This window comes from Octopus sinensis, linkage group LG18, assembly GCF_006345805.1.
Source record: "Octopus sinensis linkage group LG18, ASM634580v1, whole genome shotgun sequence".
In the NCBI taxonomy this organism is placed as follows: domain Eukaryota; kingdom Metazoa; phylum Mollusca; class Cephalopoda; order Octopoda; family Octopodidae; genus Octopus; species Octopus sinensis.
In genome coordinates this window covers 45,565,016-45,583,019 of record NC_043014.1, presented here as the reverse complement: position 1 = coordinate 45,583,019, position 18,004 = coordinate 45,565,016, and the positions used below count along the sequence as shown (strand labels likewise).

The 18,004-nt window shown below is 38.8% G+C and overlaps 1 protein-coding gene across 6 annotated transcripts in view; it reads left to right on the top strand.

Annotated features, from left to right (window-relative positions):
* LOC115221265 (titin-like) overlaps nt 1–18,004 on the top strand; it is a 429,926-nt gene that overhangs the window by 330,504 nt on the left and 81,418 nt on the right. For 3 of the 6 annotated variants that reach the window (XM_036510966.1, XM_036510964.1, XM_036510962.1), the window contains 2 exons: nt 10,442–10,600; nt 17,182–17,247. The exons of 1 other annotated variant lie outside the window; for it this stretch is intronic. In XM_036510966.1, the coding sequence (XP_036366859.1) occupies nt 10,442–10,600; nt 17,182–17,247 (225 nt within the window). The remainder of the gene's footprint in view (nt 1–10,441; nt 10,601–17,181; nt 17,248–18,004) is intronic. 2 more of the 6 variants (XM_036510965.1, XM_036510963.1) reach the window with 2 other exon arrangements.

Sequence of the window (18,004 nt, the reverse complement as noted above, 5' to 3'; positions counted from 1 at the left end):
GTAGAAATTCTGCCAGATCAAGACTGGAGCCTGGTGCAGCCATCTGGTTCGCCAGCCCACAGTCAAACCGTCCAACCCATGCTAACATGGAAAGTGGACGTTAAATGACGATGATGATCAGTGGTTCCCAAAGTGAGTGGTACTACCCCTCTGAGAATGGTGGAAAGATCCAGGGGGTGCTGAAGAAAAGTGGGAGCAGTAAAGGGGCGGCCAAAAGAGGACAATGGATGTAAAAACAACAAAATAGTGGGTTAATTAGCTTAATCTTTATTTGAGAAATACTGCTGTTTTGAACTTGATGCAGAAAGTGGTCTATGTTTGTGGTGGTAAGTGGGGTGGGAGCACTAGGAATGTGACCTGGGTGCCAAGGAGATGGCAACCTGAAAACGTTTGAGAACCACTGGTCTATGTTATCTTCATCACCATCAATTTCATTTTATACTTCTGAATGGTTTTTGAAATTGGCCTCTGTGACTGAGAGATAAATAAGTATAAGTCACACTAATTTTATACTTGCGCTTTACTGGCACCTGTGCTGGTGGCATGTGTAAAAGGATTCGAGCGAGGTCGTTGCCAGTACTGCCTGACTAGCCTCCATGCCGGTGGCACGTAAAAAGCACCCACTACACGCTCGGAGTGGTTGGCGTTAGGAAGGGCATCCAGCTATAGAAACTCTGCCAAATCAAGATTGGAGCCTGGTGCAGCCATCTGGTTCGCCAGCCCTCAGTCAAATCGTCCAACCCATGCTAGCATGGAAAGCGGACGTTAAACGATGATGATGATGATTTAAATTGAAAAACTTGAGGTGCAACATGAAGGGGGAAAAAAAAAATATACTCCTAGTTTTAACACTAAATAAAAGGTGCAACTTATAATGAGTAAAACCTCTGGTTTGGGACTCTCTAATGACTTCGAAAGCACTAAAAATAATTGCTTAATTAGATTTGCCTTTTCACAGTAACTTCAGTTCGTGCTTATTATATTAAGTGAAGGCATTGAGGCAGTAGTATATATTTATCAATACATACAAAAACACAATCTTCAGTCCGACAACAACAAATCCTGCCTGGCAATTGTCTGCTCTTGAGAATTTGTGAAGAAAATCTTTGTTAGTATCATTATGTTTCTATTATTAGATTGGTTCTTTCGAGTTAATCTGATGTGCGTATCTTGAAATTGAAGTTTCAGCCTACTTGTGTCTATTTACACTAAGTACCCATTAATTTTGAAAGCTAATTTACTCTTCTTATTGGCTGTTCTCTCCGTGTTGCTATTATTATTTGGTCTCAGTAGATGACACACGCGTATATTGTTTTGTTTTATTGCTGTTAAATATAGGAGTGGCTGTGTGGTAAGTAGCTTGCTTGCAAACCACATGGTTCCGGGTTCAGCTCCACTGCATGGCACCTTGGGCAAGTGTCTTCTACTATAACCTCAGGCCGACCAAAGCCTTGTGAGTGGATTTTGTAGATGGAGACTGAAAGAAGCCCATCATATATATCTATATATATGTATGCATGTGTGTGTCTGGGAAGCGGACGTTAAACAATGATGATTGACCACCACCCCCTAAAGAGTGAATGGTAAAGTCACCTCAACAGAATTTGAACATATGAATGTAAAAGGGTAAAGACCCCCTTCGGTCATGAATGACCATGGGATTGCACCTAGAAAGTTACCCTCCTAGACACAAGTCCGGGCAAGGTTGTTTATGGAAGACCAGCAGTCGCCCATGCATACCAGCCTCCCCTCTCCACGCCACCAGTGTTATCCAAGGGAAAGACAAAGGTCGATACATTTTGGCACCAGTGACGTCGCAACTCATTTCTACAGCTGAGTGAAATAAAGTGCCTTGCTCAAGAACACAACACGCAGCCCGGTCCGGGATTTGAGCTCGAACGAAATGCCATTAAGAGTTTTGCCAAATGTGCTTACGATTCTGCAGGTTCACATTTGTAACCCCTGTTCAGCAAGACACCTGTTCTGGTCCCTTTATCCTATTTTAACCTCGTACAATATTACACTTCTTCTGCTCAGTCGGTAAACTAGTAATTTGTATTAAGAGTTGAATCAGTGCACTGGAGAGAAGATAGGAGTGATGAGCGTGGGAGGTGCTCGATAAGTAGGAGGTGTGCTTTCTTTGAAGGTTCCCAACTCAAGAATTTACAGATAATTATTTATATCACAATATCTTGGTATTTTTCTCATAACAGTATTTAAAAACAAAAAGTTATTTTTCTTAATATTTCTCCCTTTCTGTTTTCCTCTACTTCTTTTCTTCTTCCTTTGTCTATTTTCTTTTTTTTTTTATTCTGCCTACGTTTTGTTCTCTTCTTCCTCCCCATCCCCTCTATATATTTTCATCCTCCTTTTCTTCTTGTCCTCTCCTCTTTTATTTTTTTGTTCTCATTCTTCTTCTTCTTCAAGATTGAGAAATATCCATTTTCCTTTTCATATGCACCATTCACCATGCACATGCACACTTTTATTATTATTATTATTATTATCATTATTATTATTATTATTACTGTGTGAGTGAGGAATTAACAGATGTTATTGCCAGGAATGTAATGACGATGATGATGCAAGCTCAATTTTTGGCAATGCAACAGTGATACTATTAATAAAAATTATAATAATAATAAATATATATATATATATAATGTGCTGACAATTTATTAGAAGTAGTGTCCTTCATTCCATTCCTTATTCTGTGTTTGATGTAAAGGTGATAAAACTATTTGGAAAAGCACTTGTTGACTCTTTGAGAAAAAAAAAATCTCTCTCTCTTCAGAAGTAAAGCACAAAAAGAATGTAATAGTAATAATAGTAATAATAATAATAATAATAATAATTACAATGTAAGTAACCAACAAGATAGATTTTCTAGAGAGAGGCTGGTTGAGTAGAATGGGAGAGAGAGGGGGTGGAGGTGGTATGTTATGGTTTTGGTATTGTTATTTTTACTGCAGTTGAAGATAAGATGATGATCTGTGTGGATTAACCTGGTTTCCAAAGAATTTTTTTGGTTTTCAGCAGTGGGGAGTGGCAGTAAGAGGAGACCAATGGTGGTGGTGGTGGTGGTGGTGGTAGTAGTATTCATTGTCGTCGATGTGGGTGGTGGTGGTGGTGTGGGGGGACGGGGGGGGGGAGTAATTTCCAAAAGATTTATTTCCCTTGTCAATAATTTGATTTCCGTTAAACAAAAACTTTGTTAACTAAGCTAACGAGGTTTTAGTTTTGTAGCATTTGGTTGGGTTTTTGTTGTCGGTTTTGTATAGCTGTTTGCTATGTGCCCGTCTGTGCGTGCACACACACACACACACACACACATACTCAAGTGTGTGTATGTTTTAAGCTTAATCCAATTTCTCCAGATTAGAATTTATTTTAGAAAAGAGTAAACGAAAAAATAATAATAATAAATGATACTGAATTGTTCCAGTTAATAGGCCAACCATTTTTATTTTTCATTTTTTTTTTATACTAAAAAAATATTTTAAAAAAAAAGAAATAAAAAAGTAAATGAAAATAAAATTAAGTCAGAATTGTAATTACTCTTCTTCCTTTTGCTGCTGCTGCTGGGGGTGGGGGATCTGGGATAGGGTGACTCGTTGCAAATTTTCTGCGTTTGTGCATTCCGTTGGAGGAAATGTTTACACAGCTGGAACCCATTTTGTCAGCCAGGCAGACTAGACTAAGACAAGAAGTCTCATTGTGTGGCTTAGCCCTGGTACCATACAATAAAGCATTAGTAGTAGTAGTAGTAGTAGTGATGGTGGTGGTATGGTGGTGGTGAAGGCGTATGGCCTAGTGGTTGCACTCCAACTTGCAAGGTTGTGGTTTCAATTCCTGAGCTAGGCAGTGTGTTGTGTTCTTGAGCTAAGCACTTCATTTTCATGCTGCTCTGCAGTCACTTCGACATCTGATGCTTGTTGCACACCTGCCTTTTACAGGTACAGGTAATGATGATTTATTTGATGGAGAGAGAGAGTGTGAACTAATGTGCAGCAGAAATATTTCAATCCCTGTAAACAAATCTTCTGTGCAGGTTATTCAACAAAAAAGTTGAGGGGTCCTCATCAATCTTGAACAACAGATGAGGTTTCACTGCCACAAGTAGTAGTAGTAGTAGTAGTAGTAGTAGTAGTAGTAGTAGTAGTAGTAGTAGTAGTAGTAGTAGTAGCAGTAGTAGTTGTTGTTTAGCCCCAAATCGTCCCTTGTTATGCAAACATGTGACCAAAGACATTCCATCCATGACCACTCTGCCTTAATCAAAGCCAAATTATCTAGAAGTATGTTATCCAATGTGATCCCACTTCATTTCACTATTTTTTTTTGTATTTTTTATGACAATTGCTTACCAACCACATGGTTCCAGGTTCAGTCCCACTGCGTGGCACCTTGGGCAAGTGTCTTCTACTATAGCCTCGGGCCAACCAAAGCCTTGTGAGTGGATTTGGTAAACAGAAATTGAAAGAAGCCCATCGTATATATGTATATATATATATGTGTGTGTGTATATGTTGGTATGTCTGCGTTTGTCCCCCCAACATCCCTTGACAACCAATGCTGGTGTGTTTATGTCCCCGTAACTTAGCGGTTCGGTAAAAGAGACCGATAGAATAAGTACTAGGCTTCCAAAGAATGGGGTCGATTTGCTTGACTAAAGGTGGCGCTCCAGCATGGCCACAGTCAAATGACTGAAACAAGTAAAAGAGTAAGGTGTAATTCGAGGCAGATTTGGCATCTATTTTTAGCATGCTGAGCGATAACATTAGAGACTTTCTTGGTTTGTTGTTGTTTAGCCCCATGTCAGCTCTGATTCAACAGACATATTTAGGGTCAAAGGCATTCCAGTCCTAAATATTCCATGTTTTATTTAGGCGTTGTGTACCAAGGACCTCATAACTCTGTGTCCTTCGTTGAGAATGACAACATGTGATTTCAGGAACGTTTGACTGCTATTTGTACCAACTTCAGTAAGCATGCAGAATGCTTCTTTAAAACAGTTGTTGTTTAGCCACAGGCCAGCCAGCCTCTGATTGAGAGGACTCCTGCTCAAAGGCATTTCAACCATGACCATCCTGTTTTGTCTCTACTAGAGACAATATTGTTCAATGTAGACTGCCTTATTTAAGACAGCAAAGTGTATTCTGAAAAAGATTTGACTGCTATTTCTAGCAGTTTGAATGACTTTGCAGAGACTCCCTCATTGTATGGTAATGGTGACAGACAGTCACTGTGGTGTTGGTATGAGGATGGCAGTGAGACCAAACAAAAGCTGAGCCCTATTTAGTTGACCTTTTTATATTATGAGTTCAAATTCTGCCATATTTTACCTTTCGTTCACCTGCTGCCTCAGGTTGATTGCACCTGTAATTCATTCATTGAGAATTGAAATTCTTAAATTAAATTATGCTAATTTCGTGAATTTAACTTTCATCTCTTTGATTAAGTTTTATTCATTACCAAAAACATTATTGATGTTTTGTTTCGTCTTTTTTTTTTTGTTTTTTGTTTTTTATGATTTGAAAAAGAAAGAAAAAACATGAAGCATAAAATATAATCTTGGAAAATATCAAAAAAGTTATTGTATTCTGATAAATAGCATAAAGAACTATGTGTGTAGTTCTTATGCTGTTGTCTTACATGTTCGCAGATTGCAACATTCACTGAACAGCAGGGAAACTTCTCAGATGAAATAAAATAAATGAAAACAAAATGAAATCAAAAAAGTAAAAGCAAAGGGGAAAATCAATTGTTTTCTTTATAAGTAACCCATCTGTAATAACCTACTCCCTGTTGTTTATGATAATTAAGCAATTATCTAGAGAAATCCTGTTATGTTGACAACACAACACACATTTGCAACACACTTCTGTCTTTACTTTCCCGTTTAGAATATGGCAGGCATTCTCTGTTATAGTAGTGTTGTCTTTCCTCTTGTCTTAGCCTGAACTGACATTATTGAGTAAAATCAGATTAATAATCGATGGATAGATAGTATGTAGATCAGATATTTGTACTGTTAGAAAGACATTCAATTCTGGTTGTAGTTGTTTCTTGTTGTTGTTGTTAAGCCCCAGGTTAGTCAGACTTGACTGAACAGACTTACCATAATCAAAGGTGTTCCAGTTCTAGCAGTGATTGTACCGTTCTTTGTTTTTATGTAGGTTAACATTACATTGTCTTATGCGACAGGAGTTTTTTTTTGTTTTTCTTTTAGGCAATAAGACAGTAGAGCAGATTCCAAGTGGGATTTGACTGCTATTTCTAGCAGGTTATTTGACCATACAAAGGTTACTTTGTATCCCTAGTAGAGCAGACCTAAAAGATCCTAGCTATGACAAATAGATTTTAACCATGTTACCATATCTCAGTAAAATTAGAGAAGAAGGTAGTAAAAATAATTTTGTCGTTTGAAAATACAATGCAAATTGTTTTAATTAATTTTGAAAATAATGAAGGATTTAGTCATTATTAATCTGGTATTTGAACCATAAATTAACATGAAATTTTGAAGAAAGTTTTTATTTAGATCACTTTCACCCTTTAGCATTTAAACTGGCCATATCTGACCAAAATTTCCTGCAGACCTGGCCTCTCGCTTCAACCCTCTGATATCATTCTAAAAATAGGCGGCGAGCTGGCAGAATCGTTAGCACACCGGGCGAAATGCGTAGCCATATTTCGTCTGCTGTTATGTTCTGAGTTCAAATTCCGCTGAGGTCGACTTTGCCTTTCATCCTTTCGGGGTCGATAAATTAAGTACTAGTTTCGCACTGGGGTCGATGTAATCGACTTAATCCGTTTGTCTGTCCTTGTTTGTCCTCTCTGTGTTTAGCCCCTTGTGGGTAGTAAAGAAATAGATTTAGCCTGACACAGAATGTGGCAAGGCTGGCCCTTTTGATCTCCAGGTACTATTCATTTTTGTCAACTGAGTGCACTAGAACAACATGAAATAAAGCGTCTTGCTCAAGGACACAACATACCACCTGGTATCAAACTCACAACCTTACAGTCATGATCCAAGCACCCTAGCCACTTGCACTTGAAGCTACAACATTATACATAATTCAAAACAGTGTGACCCATTCCAGCATGGAAAGGAGATGTTAAATGATGATGTGAATTAATAAGCTTTACATTCAACAGAATCTGAATGCTTAAAGCGTTTTGGTTAATCATCTTGAAAATAATAATCAGGAATCATAAAAATAACAAGCCATTCCATTTATTTCCACATTTGAAGCCAGATTTTCAAACATTACATAAGATAGCATTATTTAAACCCTGTGCCGGTGGCACATAAAAAGCACCATCCGAACGTGGCCGTTGCCAGCGCCGCCTTGGCTGGCTTCCGTGCCGGTGGCACGTTAAAAGCTCCAACCGATCGTGGCCGATGCCGGACCCCCCTGGCACCTGTGCAGGTGGCACGTAAAAAGCACCCACTACACTCGCGGAGTGGTTGGCGTTAGGAAGGGCATCCAGCTGTAGAAACTCTGCCAGATCAGACTGGAGCCTGGTGCAGCCCCTGGCTTCCCAGACCCCGGTCGAACCATCCAACCCATGCTAGCGCGGAAAACGGACGTTAAACGATGATGGTGATGATGATGATGATTTGGTGATCACCATATTTCTAATGAAATACACAGCATTATGTTTCAACTGTGAAGGCACGTGGCCTAGTGGTTAGAGCAGTGCTTTTCAAACTTTTTGCTGGAGCGGAACCCCAAGGAAACATTCCACTGGCTCGAGGAACCCCTGTGCAATAATTTAATAGTCTTATGCACACATATCTGCACAGGGGACTTAAAAATTACTGCCGATTTTAGCAGTTTTGTAACTTTTTGCGGAACCCTGGTTCAAAACCACTGGGTTAGAGTGTAAGGCTCACAATCATGATATGAGTTCAAATCCCGGACCGGGCTACGTGTTGTGTTCTTGAGCAAGACACTTTATTTCATGTTGCTCCAGTTCACTCATCTGTAGAAATGAGTTGTGATGTCACTGGTACGAAGCTGTATCGGCCTTTTGCCTTTCCCTTGGATAACATCAGTGGTGTGGAGAAGGGAGAGCCTGGTATGCATGGGTGACTGCTGGTCTGTCATAAACAACCATGGGGTGGAGGAATTTAGAAGAAAGGTCTTGAGTGGCTGTGTGGTAAGTAGATTGCTTACCAACCACATGGTTCCAGGTTCATTCTCACTGTGTGGCGCCTTGGGCAAGTGTCTTCTACTAGGTCAACATCACTGGTACCAAGCACCCTAGCCACAAAGCCACGCATTTGCCCTTAACTTACAATAAGGGTAAAGACCCCCTTCGGTCATGAATGACCATGGGATTGCACCTAGAAAGTTACCCTCCTAGACACAAGTCCGGGCAAGGTTGTTTATGGAATGCCAGCAGTCGCCCATGCATACCAGCCTCCCCTCTCCACGCCACCAGTGTTATCCAAGGGAAAGACAAAGGTCAATACAGCTTGGCACCTGTGACGTCGCAACTCATTTCTACAGCTGAGTGAACTGGAGCAACGTGAAATAAAGTGCCTTGCTCGAGAACACAACATGCAGCCCGGTCCGGGATTCGAGCTCACAACCTCACGATCGTAAGCTCGACGCTCTAACCACTGAGCCATGCGCCTTCACTATAACTTACAATAGAATCCCAGTAAAAGACTGTCTGAATCAAAACCTGATTTTCCTAGTAACATGATGCGAGCCTGTATTTTCTGAGCGCCTGTGTTGAATGCTTTACAACTATAGTGCCCTACTGTCTTCAATTTTAATGAATAGCTGGATATACGAGGTTAATCCAATATTTGCAATGCTCACAAGATCAAATATACAAATTACAATAATCAAATTTAATGGCAGTGGTGAATGGCTCTAGCTTACTTCATTTTTGTTGAATATCAATTAATAGGCTTGCCATTCTGTTTCTTTATTTCAAGCCATTATACTCATCATAAAACGGCAAGCTTAATAATTATCGTTCTCATAAATAAGATCGGTTGAATGAATCGGGTTATTACTGATATTATGTAGACACAGTAAATGCCAACCATCTCTGTTGTATCAAATTGGGATTTCGAAACGAGCAAGAAACATTTCATTGTGTACAGCTTCTCCTTTAGATTTTTATGCCATTAAGCCGAACCGATAACGCTTTCAATATTAGAACACAAAAAGAAATTTACATTGTATTAAGGTTTATGGTGTATCGGGGACAGAATATTTAACCTGTGTACCTTTTAGTTGCTTAAGTAACAATGCCATGGATTAGAGAATTCACTTAACGTTGTAGCATTTAAGCTTTGTGATGCTTTGTTATTGTTTTTTTTTGGGGGGGGGGTCCTGCTTTGGTTTAAAACGGAGGAAAGTTTCACTCATTCAAACAAAACTATACAGATGATCAAAATGTTAAGGATTTTTCTCATATTCAGGATGGAAGTCAAATGAAAAACTAAGAAAATTTTTATAACCTTACCTCTTCAGCACTTGACCCTTTAGTATTCAGATTACTTTGTCAAATTTTTTCTCATCATTTTCAATTAATCATGTATTATCTTGAAACTTCAAGATTTTGGTAATGTGATTGTTTATTTTTAGAATGGCATTGTGGGGTAGGTGTGAAAAGCAGGATCTACTTAATCCCTTTGTCTGTCCTTGTTTGTCTCCTCTGTGTTTAGCCCCTTGTGGGCAATAAAGAAATACATACATGTTGGACCAAGGGTGATTGGGGGGGGATATGCCTCTTATATGGCCACCAAATACATATGCTAAATACGGATGCTTTGAAACTGGTGGAGGTTGCTTTTTGTTTTCTTTGCATGTGTGTATGTGTCTAAGAATCAGAGATGATCTCAGGCAGGTTATATAAATTATGTGTATGGGATAAAATGGGTTTTTTTTTTTTTTTTTTTTTTTTTTCCAGTTTTTCTCACCATCACATTTTTCTTAGCACACAGTTTCTCTCTTTTCCTTCATTTTTCACTTTCTCCTCATCTTTTTTTTTCTTCCATACATCTTTCAGTTCACTTGCACATTGTTCTGTTCCTTTTTTTCCCCTAAAGCTGCATGTTTATGTGCCTTTTCTCAATTTTGAAAATGTGCATGTTGCTAATTCACTTTTGGTTCCACTTGCATCGTGCCTTTCCTTTTTCACTTTAAGCCAATTTTCTTTTTCTCAGAACTGCCACATTTTTTCACATTTTCTCTTGGAAACTTCTGCACAAGACTATGCAAATTTTTTTAATTCACTTTTTTTTTTATTTTGTGCAGTTCTTTCCTTTCTCTGTCATCAATATTTTTTATTCATATCACTTAGCTTATGTTTCTTGGTTTAAGTAGCAGTAAATTATTAATTAATTAATTAAAAAAAAAAACAAAAAAAAACCGGGCAGGCAATGATGATGTTGATGTTGCAATCCTTCTAGATGGTCCGTACGGAAATGCAAATGGCTACATTGAGAACAAACACAACACTTCCAGTGAACACACCGATGAGCTGCCGCCTTACACTGACAATGACATAGCTCATGAGCTGTCCGACGAGTCTGACCCCGAGAAACCCTATGACACCTACAGGAATGATAGTGAGTACAGATATAATAATATTATTACAAGTCATCACCTGCATGGTTGGGACAACCAAAAATTCCCACAATTTCTCCCACTCTCTCTTTTTTACTTCTATTTTTTTTTTTTTGTTTCCCTCCTTCATGGAGTTGCTGTGTATATATATATTTTTTTCTAATTCTTTATGATTCCTGGATTAAGTTTTTCCTGGTTTTGATAGAGAAACTCTTCAGAAATTATCTCTATCTACACGTTCTTTTTCATAAACATCACTCACTCCTGAATCACATCAGCACATGTTCTATGTCACACTTGCCGAGTTTTCATTGGGTATCCTTGTCTCTAACACCATCGTCCTCTACATACACCACTCTGGCATCATAATGCACCAAAAAATTATTCACTCTTTTTCTTACTCTATTTATGAAAACATCAAAACATCATCACTGAACCAAAGTCACATCAATGCACACACTGTCACAATTTAGTTCTCAATCCGGTATTTAAAACCTATTTTATCTTGAACTAGACACATCACATTATAACACACATACATCATTGTCTCTGTCACCAGTCTCTACAGTTACCATTTTGCCTATTTTTGACATTATTTATTTTAACAAGACCCACCTGAATCATATTAGCACACAGTCATGTCATAACTTTGAACCCTCACTTGGATATCTCAAGTTTAAAGCCTATGTTATCAGGAGCTAGTTTACCTCATATATATATATATATATATATATATATATATATATATATATATATACATATATACCGGAGTAAACACATAAATGTGAAACAAGGTGGAAAAAAAGAGTACTCAAATACCAGTGATAGAGTAATATGCTTTATTTAAAGCAGCAGAAAATTCAACAAAATATATATATCTATAATCTATAACAGTGTTTCTCCACCATTTCATTTCGGGTCCCCTGAATCGATTTTATTGGTAACTATGGGGTCTAGGAAAAAAGTACAAACTGCATTCCAATCTATGCACCCGTCTTCACGTGCCATTTTTCACACGAATCCACCCAGCCGCTTGGCTGTGAACCTCAAGACAAGAAAGAATACAACGATCGCCCATGTCCAATTTATATTATAGATATATATATATATATATATATATATATATACACGCACACACATACATATACACACACACACACACACACATATATATATATACACACATATGCACAAATCTTGACCACAAGCCTCTACAACTGCCATTCTGTCTGACATTATAATTAATGAGCCAACATGATAAACTGTTGCAATATATATAATAGTGCTGCAATCCATAACATAGTGTGCAGCACTAAATGATGCACACAGTATAATCCGGTGCAGTGGTGTAATGATGCATGGCATGATATATTACAATGAATGCCATGATTTACTAAATAACATGCTGCATTGCTACATTGGTGTGGTGTGGTGAGCAATATTGCATGTTCATTCAGCCATTATTATAGCCTCTATGTAGTCACTCATTTTCCTAGATATAGCAGTCAAATCCCCCATTGGTTCACACAGCTTACTATCATAAAGAAGGATAAAAGTCAAACAGGGAATGTTTTTGGTCTGGGGTTAAACATTGACAAATCAATGAATTGAAATGCACACTGAGACGCAGGAGTGGCTGTGTGGTAAGTAGCTTGCTTACCAACCACATGGTTCCGGGTTCAGTCCCTCTGCATGACACCTTGGGCAAGTGTCTTCTAATATAACCTCAGGCCGACCAGAGCCTTGTGAGTGGATTTGGTAGACGGAAACTGAAAAGAAGCCCGTCATATATATATGTATATATATATATGTGTGTGTGTGTGTGTGTTTGTGTGTCCGTGTTTGTCCCCCTAGCATTGCTTGACAACCAATGCTGGTGTGTTTACATCCCCGTCACTTAGCGGTTCGGCAAAAGAGACCGATAGAATAAGTACTGGGCTTACAAAGAATAGGTCCCGGGGTCGAGTTGCTCGATTAAAGGCTGTGCTCCAGCATGGCCGCAGTCAAATGACTGAAACGAGTAAAAGAGAGTAAAGAGTAATACACACGAGAGGGAGGCGGAAAGAAAGAAAAGAATAAAAGAAATTCGGGATTGGCTATGTCCACCTTGCATAATAACTTCTGGAAGCGATAGAAATGGCATCTTTCCTATAAGCACCAGCTTGTTTTACATTCCTTCGGGCAATCTGTTTAATTTCTCTGACGCTGTCACAGAACTGCACACTGTCACACTCCTACACTGTTGCACCTTTGCATGCAGCTGCTAATTTTACGCTTGATCGATTACGGTATCTCTGAAGACATTGTTCTTAATTTACAGGGATGGTCATGAACTGATTTAATATAAACACACACACACACACAGAGTACACAGTACACATTTGAGCATGCTTGCACGCACGCACACACACACACACACACTCATTCAAGCTTTGCTCTGTTTCCCCGTATGACACATGACATATATGCATATGTATGTATGTTTGTGTATGTATTTATAATAAAGTGTATATGTGTGTGTTTGTGCATATTTAAAATATGTATGTATTCATGCATGTATGTGTATATATTTATATTAAAGTAATAGAGTATAAGCATATGTGAATGTGCATATATGCCCTTAGATAAAATGAGGTGCTAATGCAGATATATATATATCTATATGCATTTATATATATGTATATATATATATGAATATATCTATATATATTATGTATATATCTATATATATGTGTGTGTATATATGTGTATATATCTATATATGTGTGTATATATGTGTGTGTATATATGTGTATATATATGTATGTGTATATATGTGTGTGTATATATATATACCTGTGTGTATGTGGTGTGTCTGTATGTGAGTGTGTATGTATGTATGTGTGTGTGTGTGTATGTATATGTATGTGTGTGTGTCTGTGTGTATGTATATATATATATATATATATATATAAAGCAATCAAGAGTATGAAGGCAGGGAAGGCCCCCGGCCCATCAGGAATCACTGCAGAGATGCTCAAAATATCTAGCAGTGTTGGCTATAGCCTAGTCACCCATATAGTTAACTAGGTGATACACAAAGGAGTCATACCCAATGACTGGTGTAGCAGCACTATAGTCAACTGCTACAAAGTTGGAGAGAAGGAATAAAATAAAATTAAAACTTGAATAGTCTTCAACAAGAATTGCACCATGGCATCAGTTTTAAATTATTGGTTGAATGAAATATCTCAGCTTTCGTGAGAAACTAGGAAAGATCTTTTGCACAGCTCAAAGCAGAACCATTGGATCCTCAGACTCTCTCTCTCACACACACAAACACACTCACTCAGAGTTGAGAAGAACGAGGGAGAAATTCCCCCTAAATGGGGATCAAAATTTCAGTATTTCAGGTAAACAGTCTTGTCCTTCTATGCATGTATGTTATGTTATTCCTTGTTTAAGGCAGCGAGCTTGCAGAAATGTTAACACGCCGGATGAAATGCTTAGCAGTATTTCGTCTGTCTTTACGTTGTGAGTTCAAATTCCGCCGAGGTCGACTTTGCCTTTCATCCTTTCGGGGTCGATTAAATAAGCACCAGTTACACACTGGAGTCAATATAATCGACTTAATCCGTTTGTCTGTCCTTGTTTGTCCCCTCTGTGTGTAGCCCCTTGTGGGCAGTAAAGGAATAAGAAACGTTAACAGACCGGGTGAAACGCTTAGCAGTATTTTGTCTGTCTTTACGTTCTGAGTTCAAATTCCACCAAGGTCGACTTTGTCTTTCATCCTTTCGGGGTCAATTAAATAAGCACCAGTTACACACTGGAGTCAATATAATCGACTTAATCCGTTTGTCTGTCCTTGTTTGTCCCCTCTGTGTGTAGCCCTTTGTGGGTAGTAAAGAAATAAGAAACGTTAACACACCGGGTGAAATGCTTAGCCATATTTCGTCTGCTGTTACGTTCTGAGTTCAAATTCCCCCGAGGTTGACTTAGCCTTTCATCCTTTCGGGGTCGATGAATTAAGTATCAGTTTCGTACTGGGGTCGATCTAATCAACTGGCCCCTTCTCCCAAAAATGTCAGGCCTTGTGCCAAGAGTAGAAAAGATTATTCTTTGTTTAGGTATATTCTTCTTTTGGAAGAAACTGGTTGCTCGTTACAGTTTTGTTATTTTGCTTCATTTTACTAACATTAACGAACTAAAACAATTTGTGCCTGACGTTTTATTCCTGTTGAACAAGGTTTTTTTTTGTGTTTTTGCTTTTGTTACATTTTTGTTTTGTTGTTGTTTCCCCCCCCCCCTTCTGCAATTCTACCCTTACATTTGTTTGCTCCACCGCTTAACTCTTTAACTCGATAGTCTTAACGAGCTAATCAGTCAGTCAGTCACTATAACACTTTAATTAATTTCCCCTCCTCACACTCTGGAGATGACTTGCTCTGAAGGATGAGAGAATAATACAAGGGATAGAAAATGTCAGCAAATGATATTAATTGTTGTTGTTGTTAATCCTCTTATAATCCTTTACTTGTTTCAGTCATTAAACTGTGGCCATGCTGGGGCATCACCTTGAAGAAATTTTAGTTGAACAAATCAACCCCAGTACTTATTTTTTTATCTATCTATAGGTATACTCTTTTACTTGTTTCAGTCATTCGACTGTGGCCATGCTGGAGCACCGCCTTTAGTCAAGCAAATCAACCCCGGGACTTATTCTTTGTAAGCCCAGTACTTATTCTATTGGTCTCTTTTGCTGAGCCGCTAAGTGACGGGGACATAAACACACCAGCATCGGTTGTCAAGCAATGCTAGGGGGACAAAAACATATACATACATATTTACGACAGGCTTCTTTCAGTTTCCGTCTCCCAAATCCACTCACAAGGCATTGGTCGGCCCGGGGCTATAGCAGAAGACACTTGCCCAAGATGCCACGCAGTGGGAATGAACCCGGAACCATGTGGTTGGTTAGCAAGCTACTTACCACACAGCCACTCCTGCGCCTATCTATTTATTTATTTTATTTATTTTTGTAAGTTTGGTACTTATTTTATCAATCTCTTTTGCCAAACTGCTAATGTACAAGGATGTAAACAAACCAACACCAGCTGTGAAACGGTGATGGGAGGACACACAGGCACACATATATACACAATGGACTTCTTTCAGTTTCTGTCGACCAAATCCACTCACAAGGTTTTGGTCAGCCCAAGACCATAGTAGAAAACTCTTGTTCAAAGTGTTACCCAGTGGGATTGAACCGGCTGTCAAAAAAAAAAATAATAATAATAATTTCAGTCTCAAAGTAGATATGAGGTGCAAACATGGAAGTGTGGCTAAGAGTTTGTTTCACAATTACATAGTTTCAGATGTAATTCTAATGCATGTGCGCACGCACACACATACACACACGATCTCAGGTGAGTGTCTTTTACCAAAGTCTTGGCAGTGAAATTCAGTAGAAGAAAATTTTGACATGGCAGGGCCCCCCCTTTCAGAGGTGTCTTCAGCTCTGGTGTTGGGTGCATGTCTTCTTTCTTCTGTTCCCTGGCCTCTTCAATGTAGTGTCAGTGGGCGATTGACTGACTTGTCAAATTTTTTCCCCTTTAAATACCTGCTGCTAGGCTCCAGCAGGCAGCCCCGGCAAGTTGTCACATGACACTGTCTCAACTTTAACTGACCAATGAAGGCACGTAGTCTTAGCCTTAAGGTTGGAAAGAAAAAGTCAATTAACCTTTGTGTGGTTTAAACTTGTTAACATAAAAGGATCATAATGACTGAAATGGTGCATCAGATTTTAATGAGACTTCATCCATTTCCAACTGACAGTGCTTTCCAAAGAAAGAATTGGATTTTTGCTTCGCATTGATTTTAATCCAAAAACCATCACAAGATATGAAATCTGATGAACAGTTTGAGACAATTCAAGTTCCTGTTGCTAAGTTGCAGTATTGAACAAACAGACGTGTGATCAAGGCTGTTCTGGCTATAACCATCTTGTTTTTGATTCAGACACATTATACCTAGGACTGTGTCGTCCAATTTGTCCTTTAAGACAATAGGGTGCAATTTGAGGGGAATTTGGCTGCTATTTCTAGCAGATCTGGCTACCATATGAAGGCTCCCTCTTCATTGGTCTGAATTTATATTGTTCTTGTTAAAATTGTCAAACCCCTGAGTTAACTCAGCTTTCCATTCTTTTATTTTATTTTATTTTATTCAGACGTAGTGTACTTTGAATTACATTAATGTAATTTAAGACAGACTTAGCTGCTATTTTTAGCAGATTGAGCAACCACATCAATGCTTCCTTGTTGGCTCATTGTAATATGAGTTGTTGTTGTTTAACCCTAGCTTAACCCTGATCAAGCAAATCTTGAATCTGAATGCTTTCCCTGTTGTAGTAATCCTTTTGTTTTAAGACTGTAGAATGTGATTCGAAGGAGACCTTTCCATCTTTGCATCCAAATACCAGAAAAATTTAAAGCTGCTTTCTAACCAAAACCTCATAGATGGTTCTCTGCAATTTGTTTAGCAATACTTGTTCACTCTTTCTCCGTTTCCACTTCTGGCATGCTGTTGTGTATCTTTTTTCCAGACCCTAATCACGATGTCCCTCCCTCTTATTCTGACGCTTGTAGAAGTCCAGCTGAAAAACCTGGAGGTAGGCATGCTCTTTAGAATGTTATCATTGTCAATACTATAAAAGCTGAGAAACACCAAAAACCAACCCCATTAGGATTTAATGGCCCTTGTTTCACTGATGAACCCCTCTACAGCACACTTCAATAATGAAGTGGGTTTTTTGTTTTTTTTAATATATACTTTTATTTTTACAGATGACAGAAATTAAGCATGGCATGTTATAATTGCTTTATTCTTTTCTAAACAGTCTGTGATATATAAATATACCTCACTTACGCATGGTCTTGGTTTCAAGAGCATTTTCCTGCATGATGGTTGGTGGGTCTGCGACGGTGGGTTGTGTGATTTGCATTCCTAAATGCTGGGAGATAAATGACCTGAAGAAAACAGTTTTTTTTTTTTTAGATTTTTTTTTTAACTTGCTGAGTCTGAAAGAAGAGACAGTTTCTATGAGCTTTGCAGGCTCTTTGTGACAGATAGGATTGATCGGTGATTGTTGTGCACTGATGACGGGTCAATACCCAGAAACTGCAGTCACCAAAGTCGCCTTACTGGCACCTGTGCTGGTGGCATGTGTAACAGGATTCGAGCGAGGTCGTTGCCAGTACCGCCTGACTGGCCCCCGTGCCGGTGGCATGTAAAAAGCACCCACTACACTCTCGGAGTGGTTGGCGTTAGGAAGGGCATCCAGCTGTAGAAACTCTGCCAAATCAAGACTGGAGTCTGGTGCAACCATCTGGTTCGCCAGCCCTTAGTCAAAATCGTCCAACCCATGC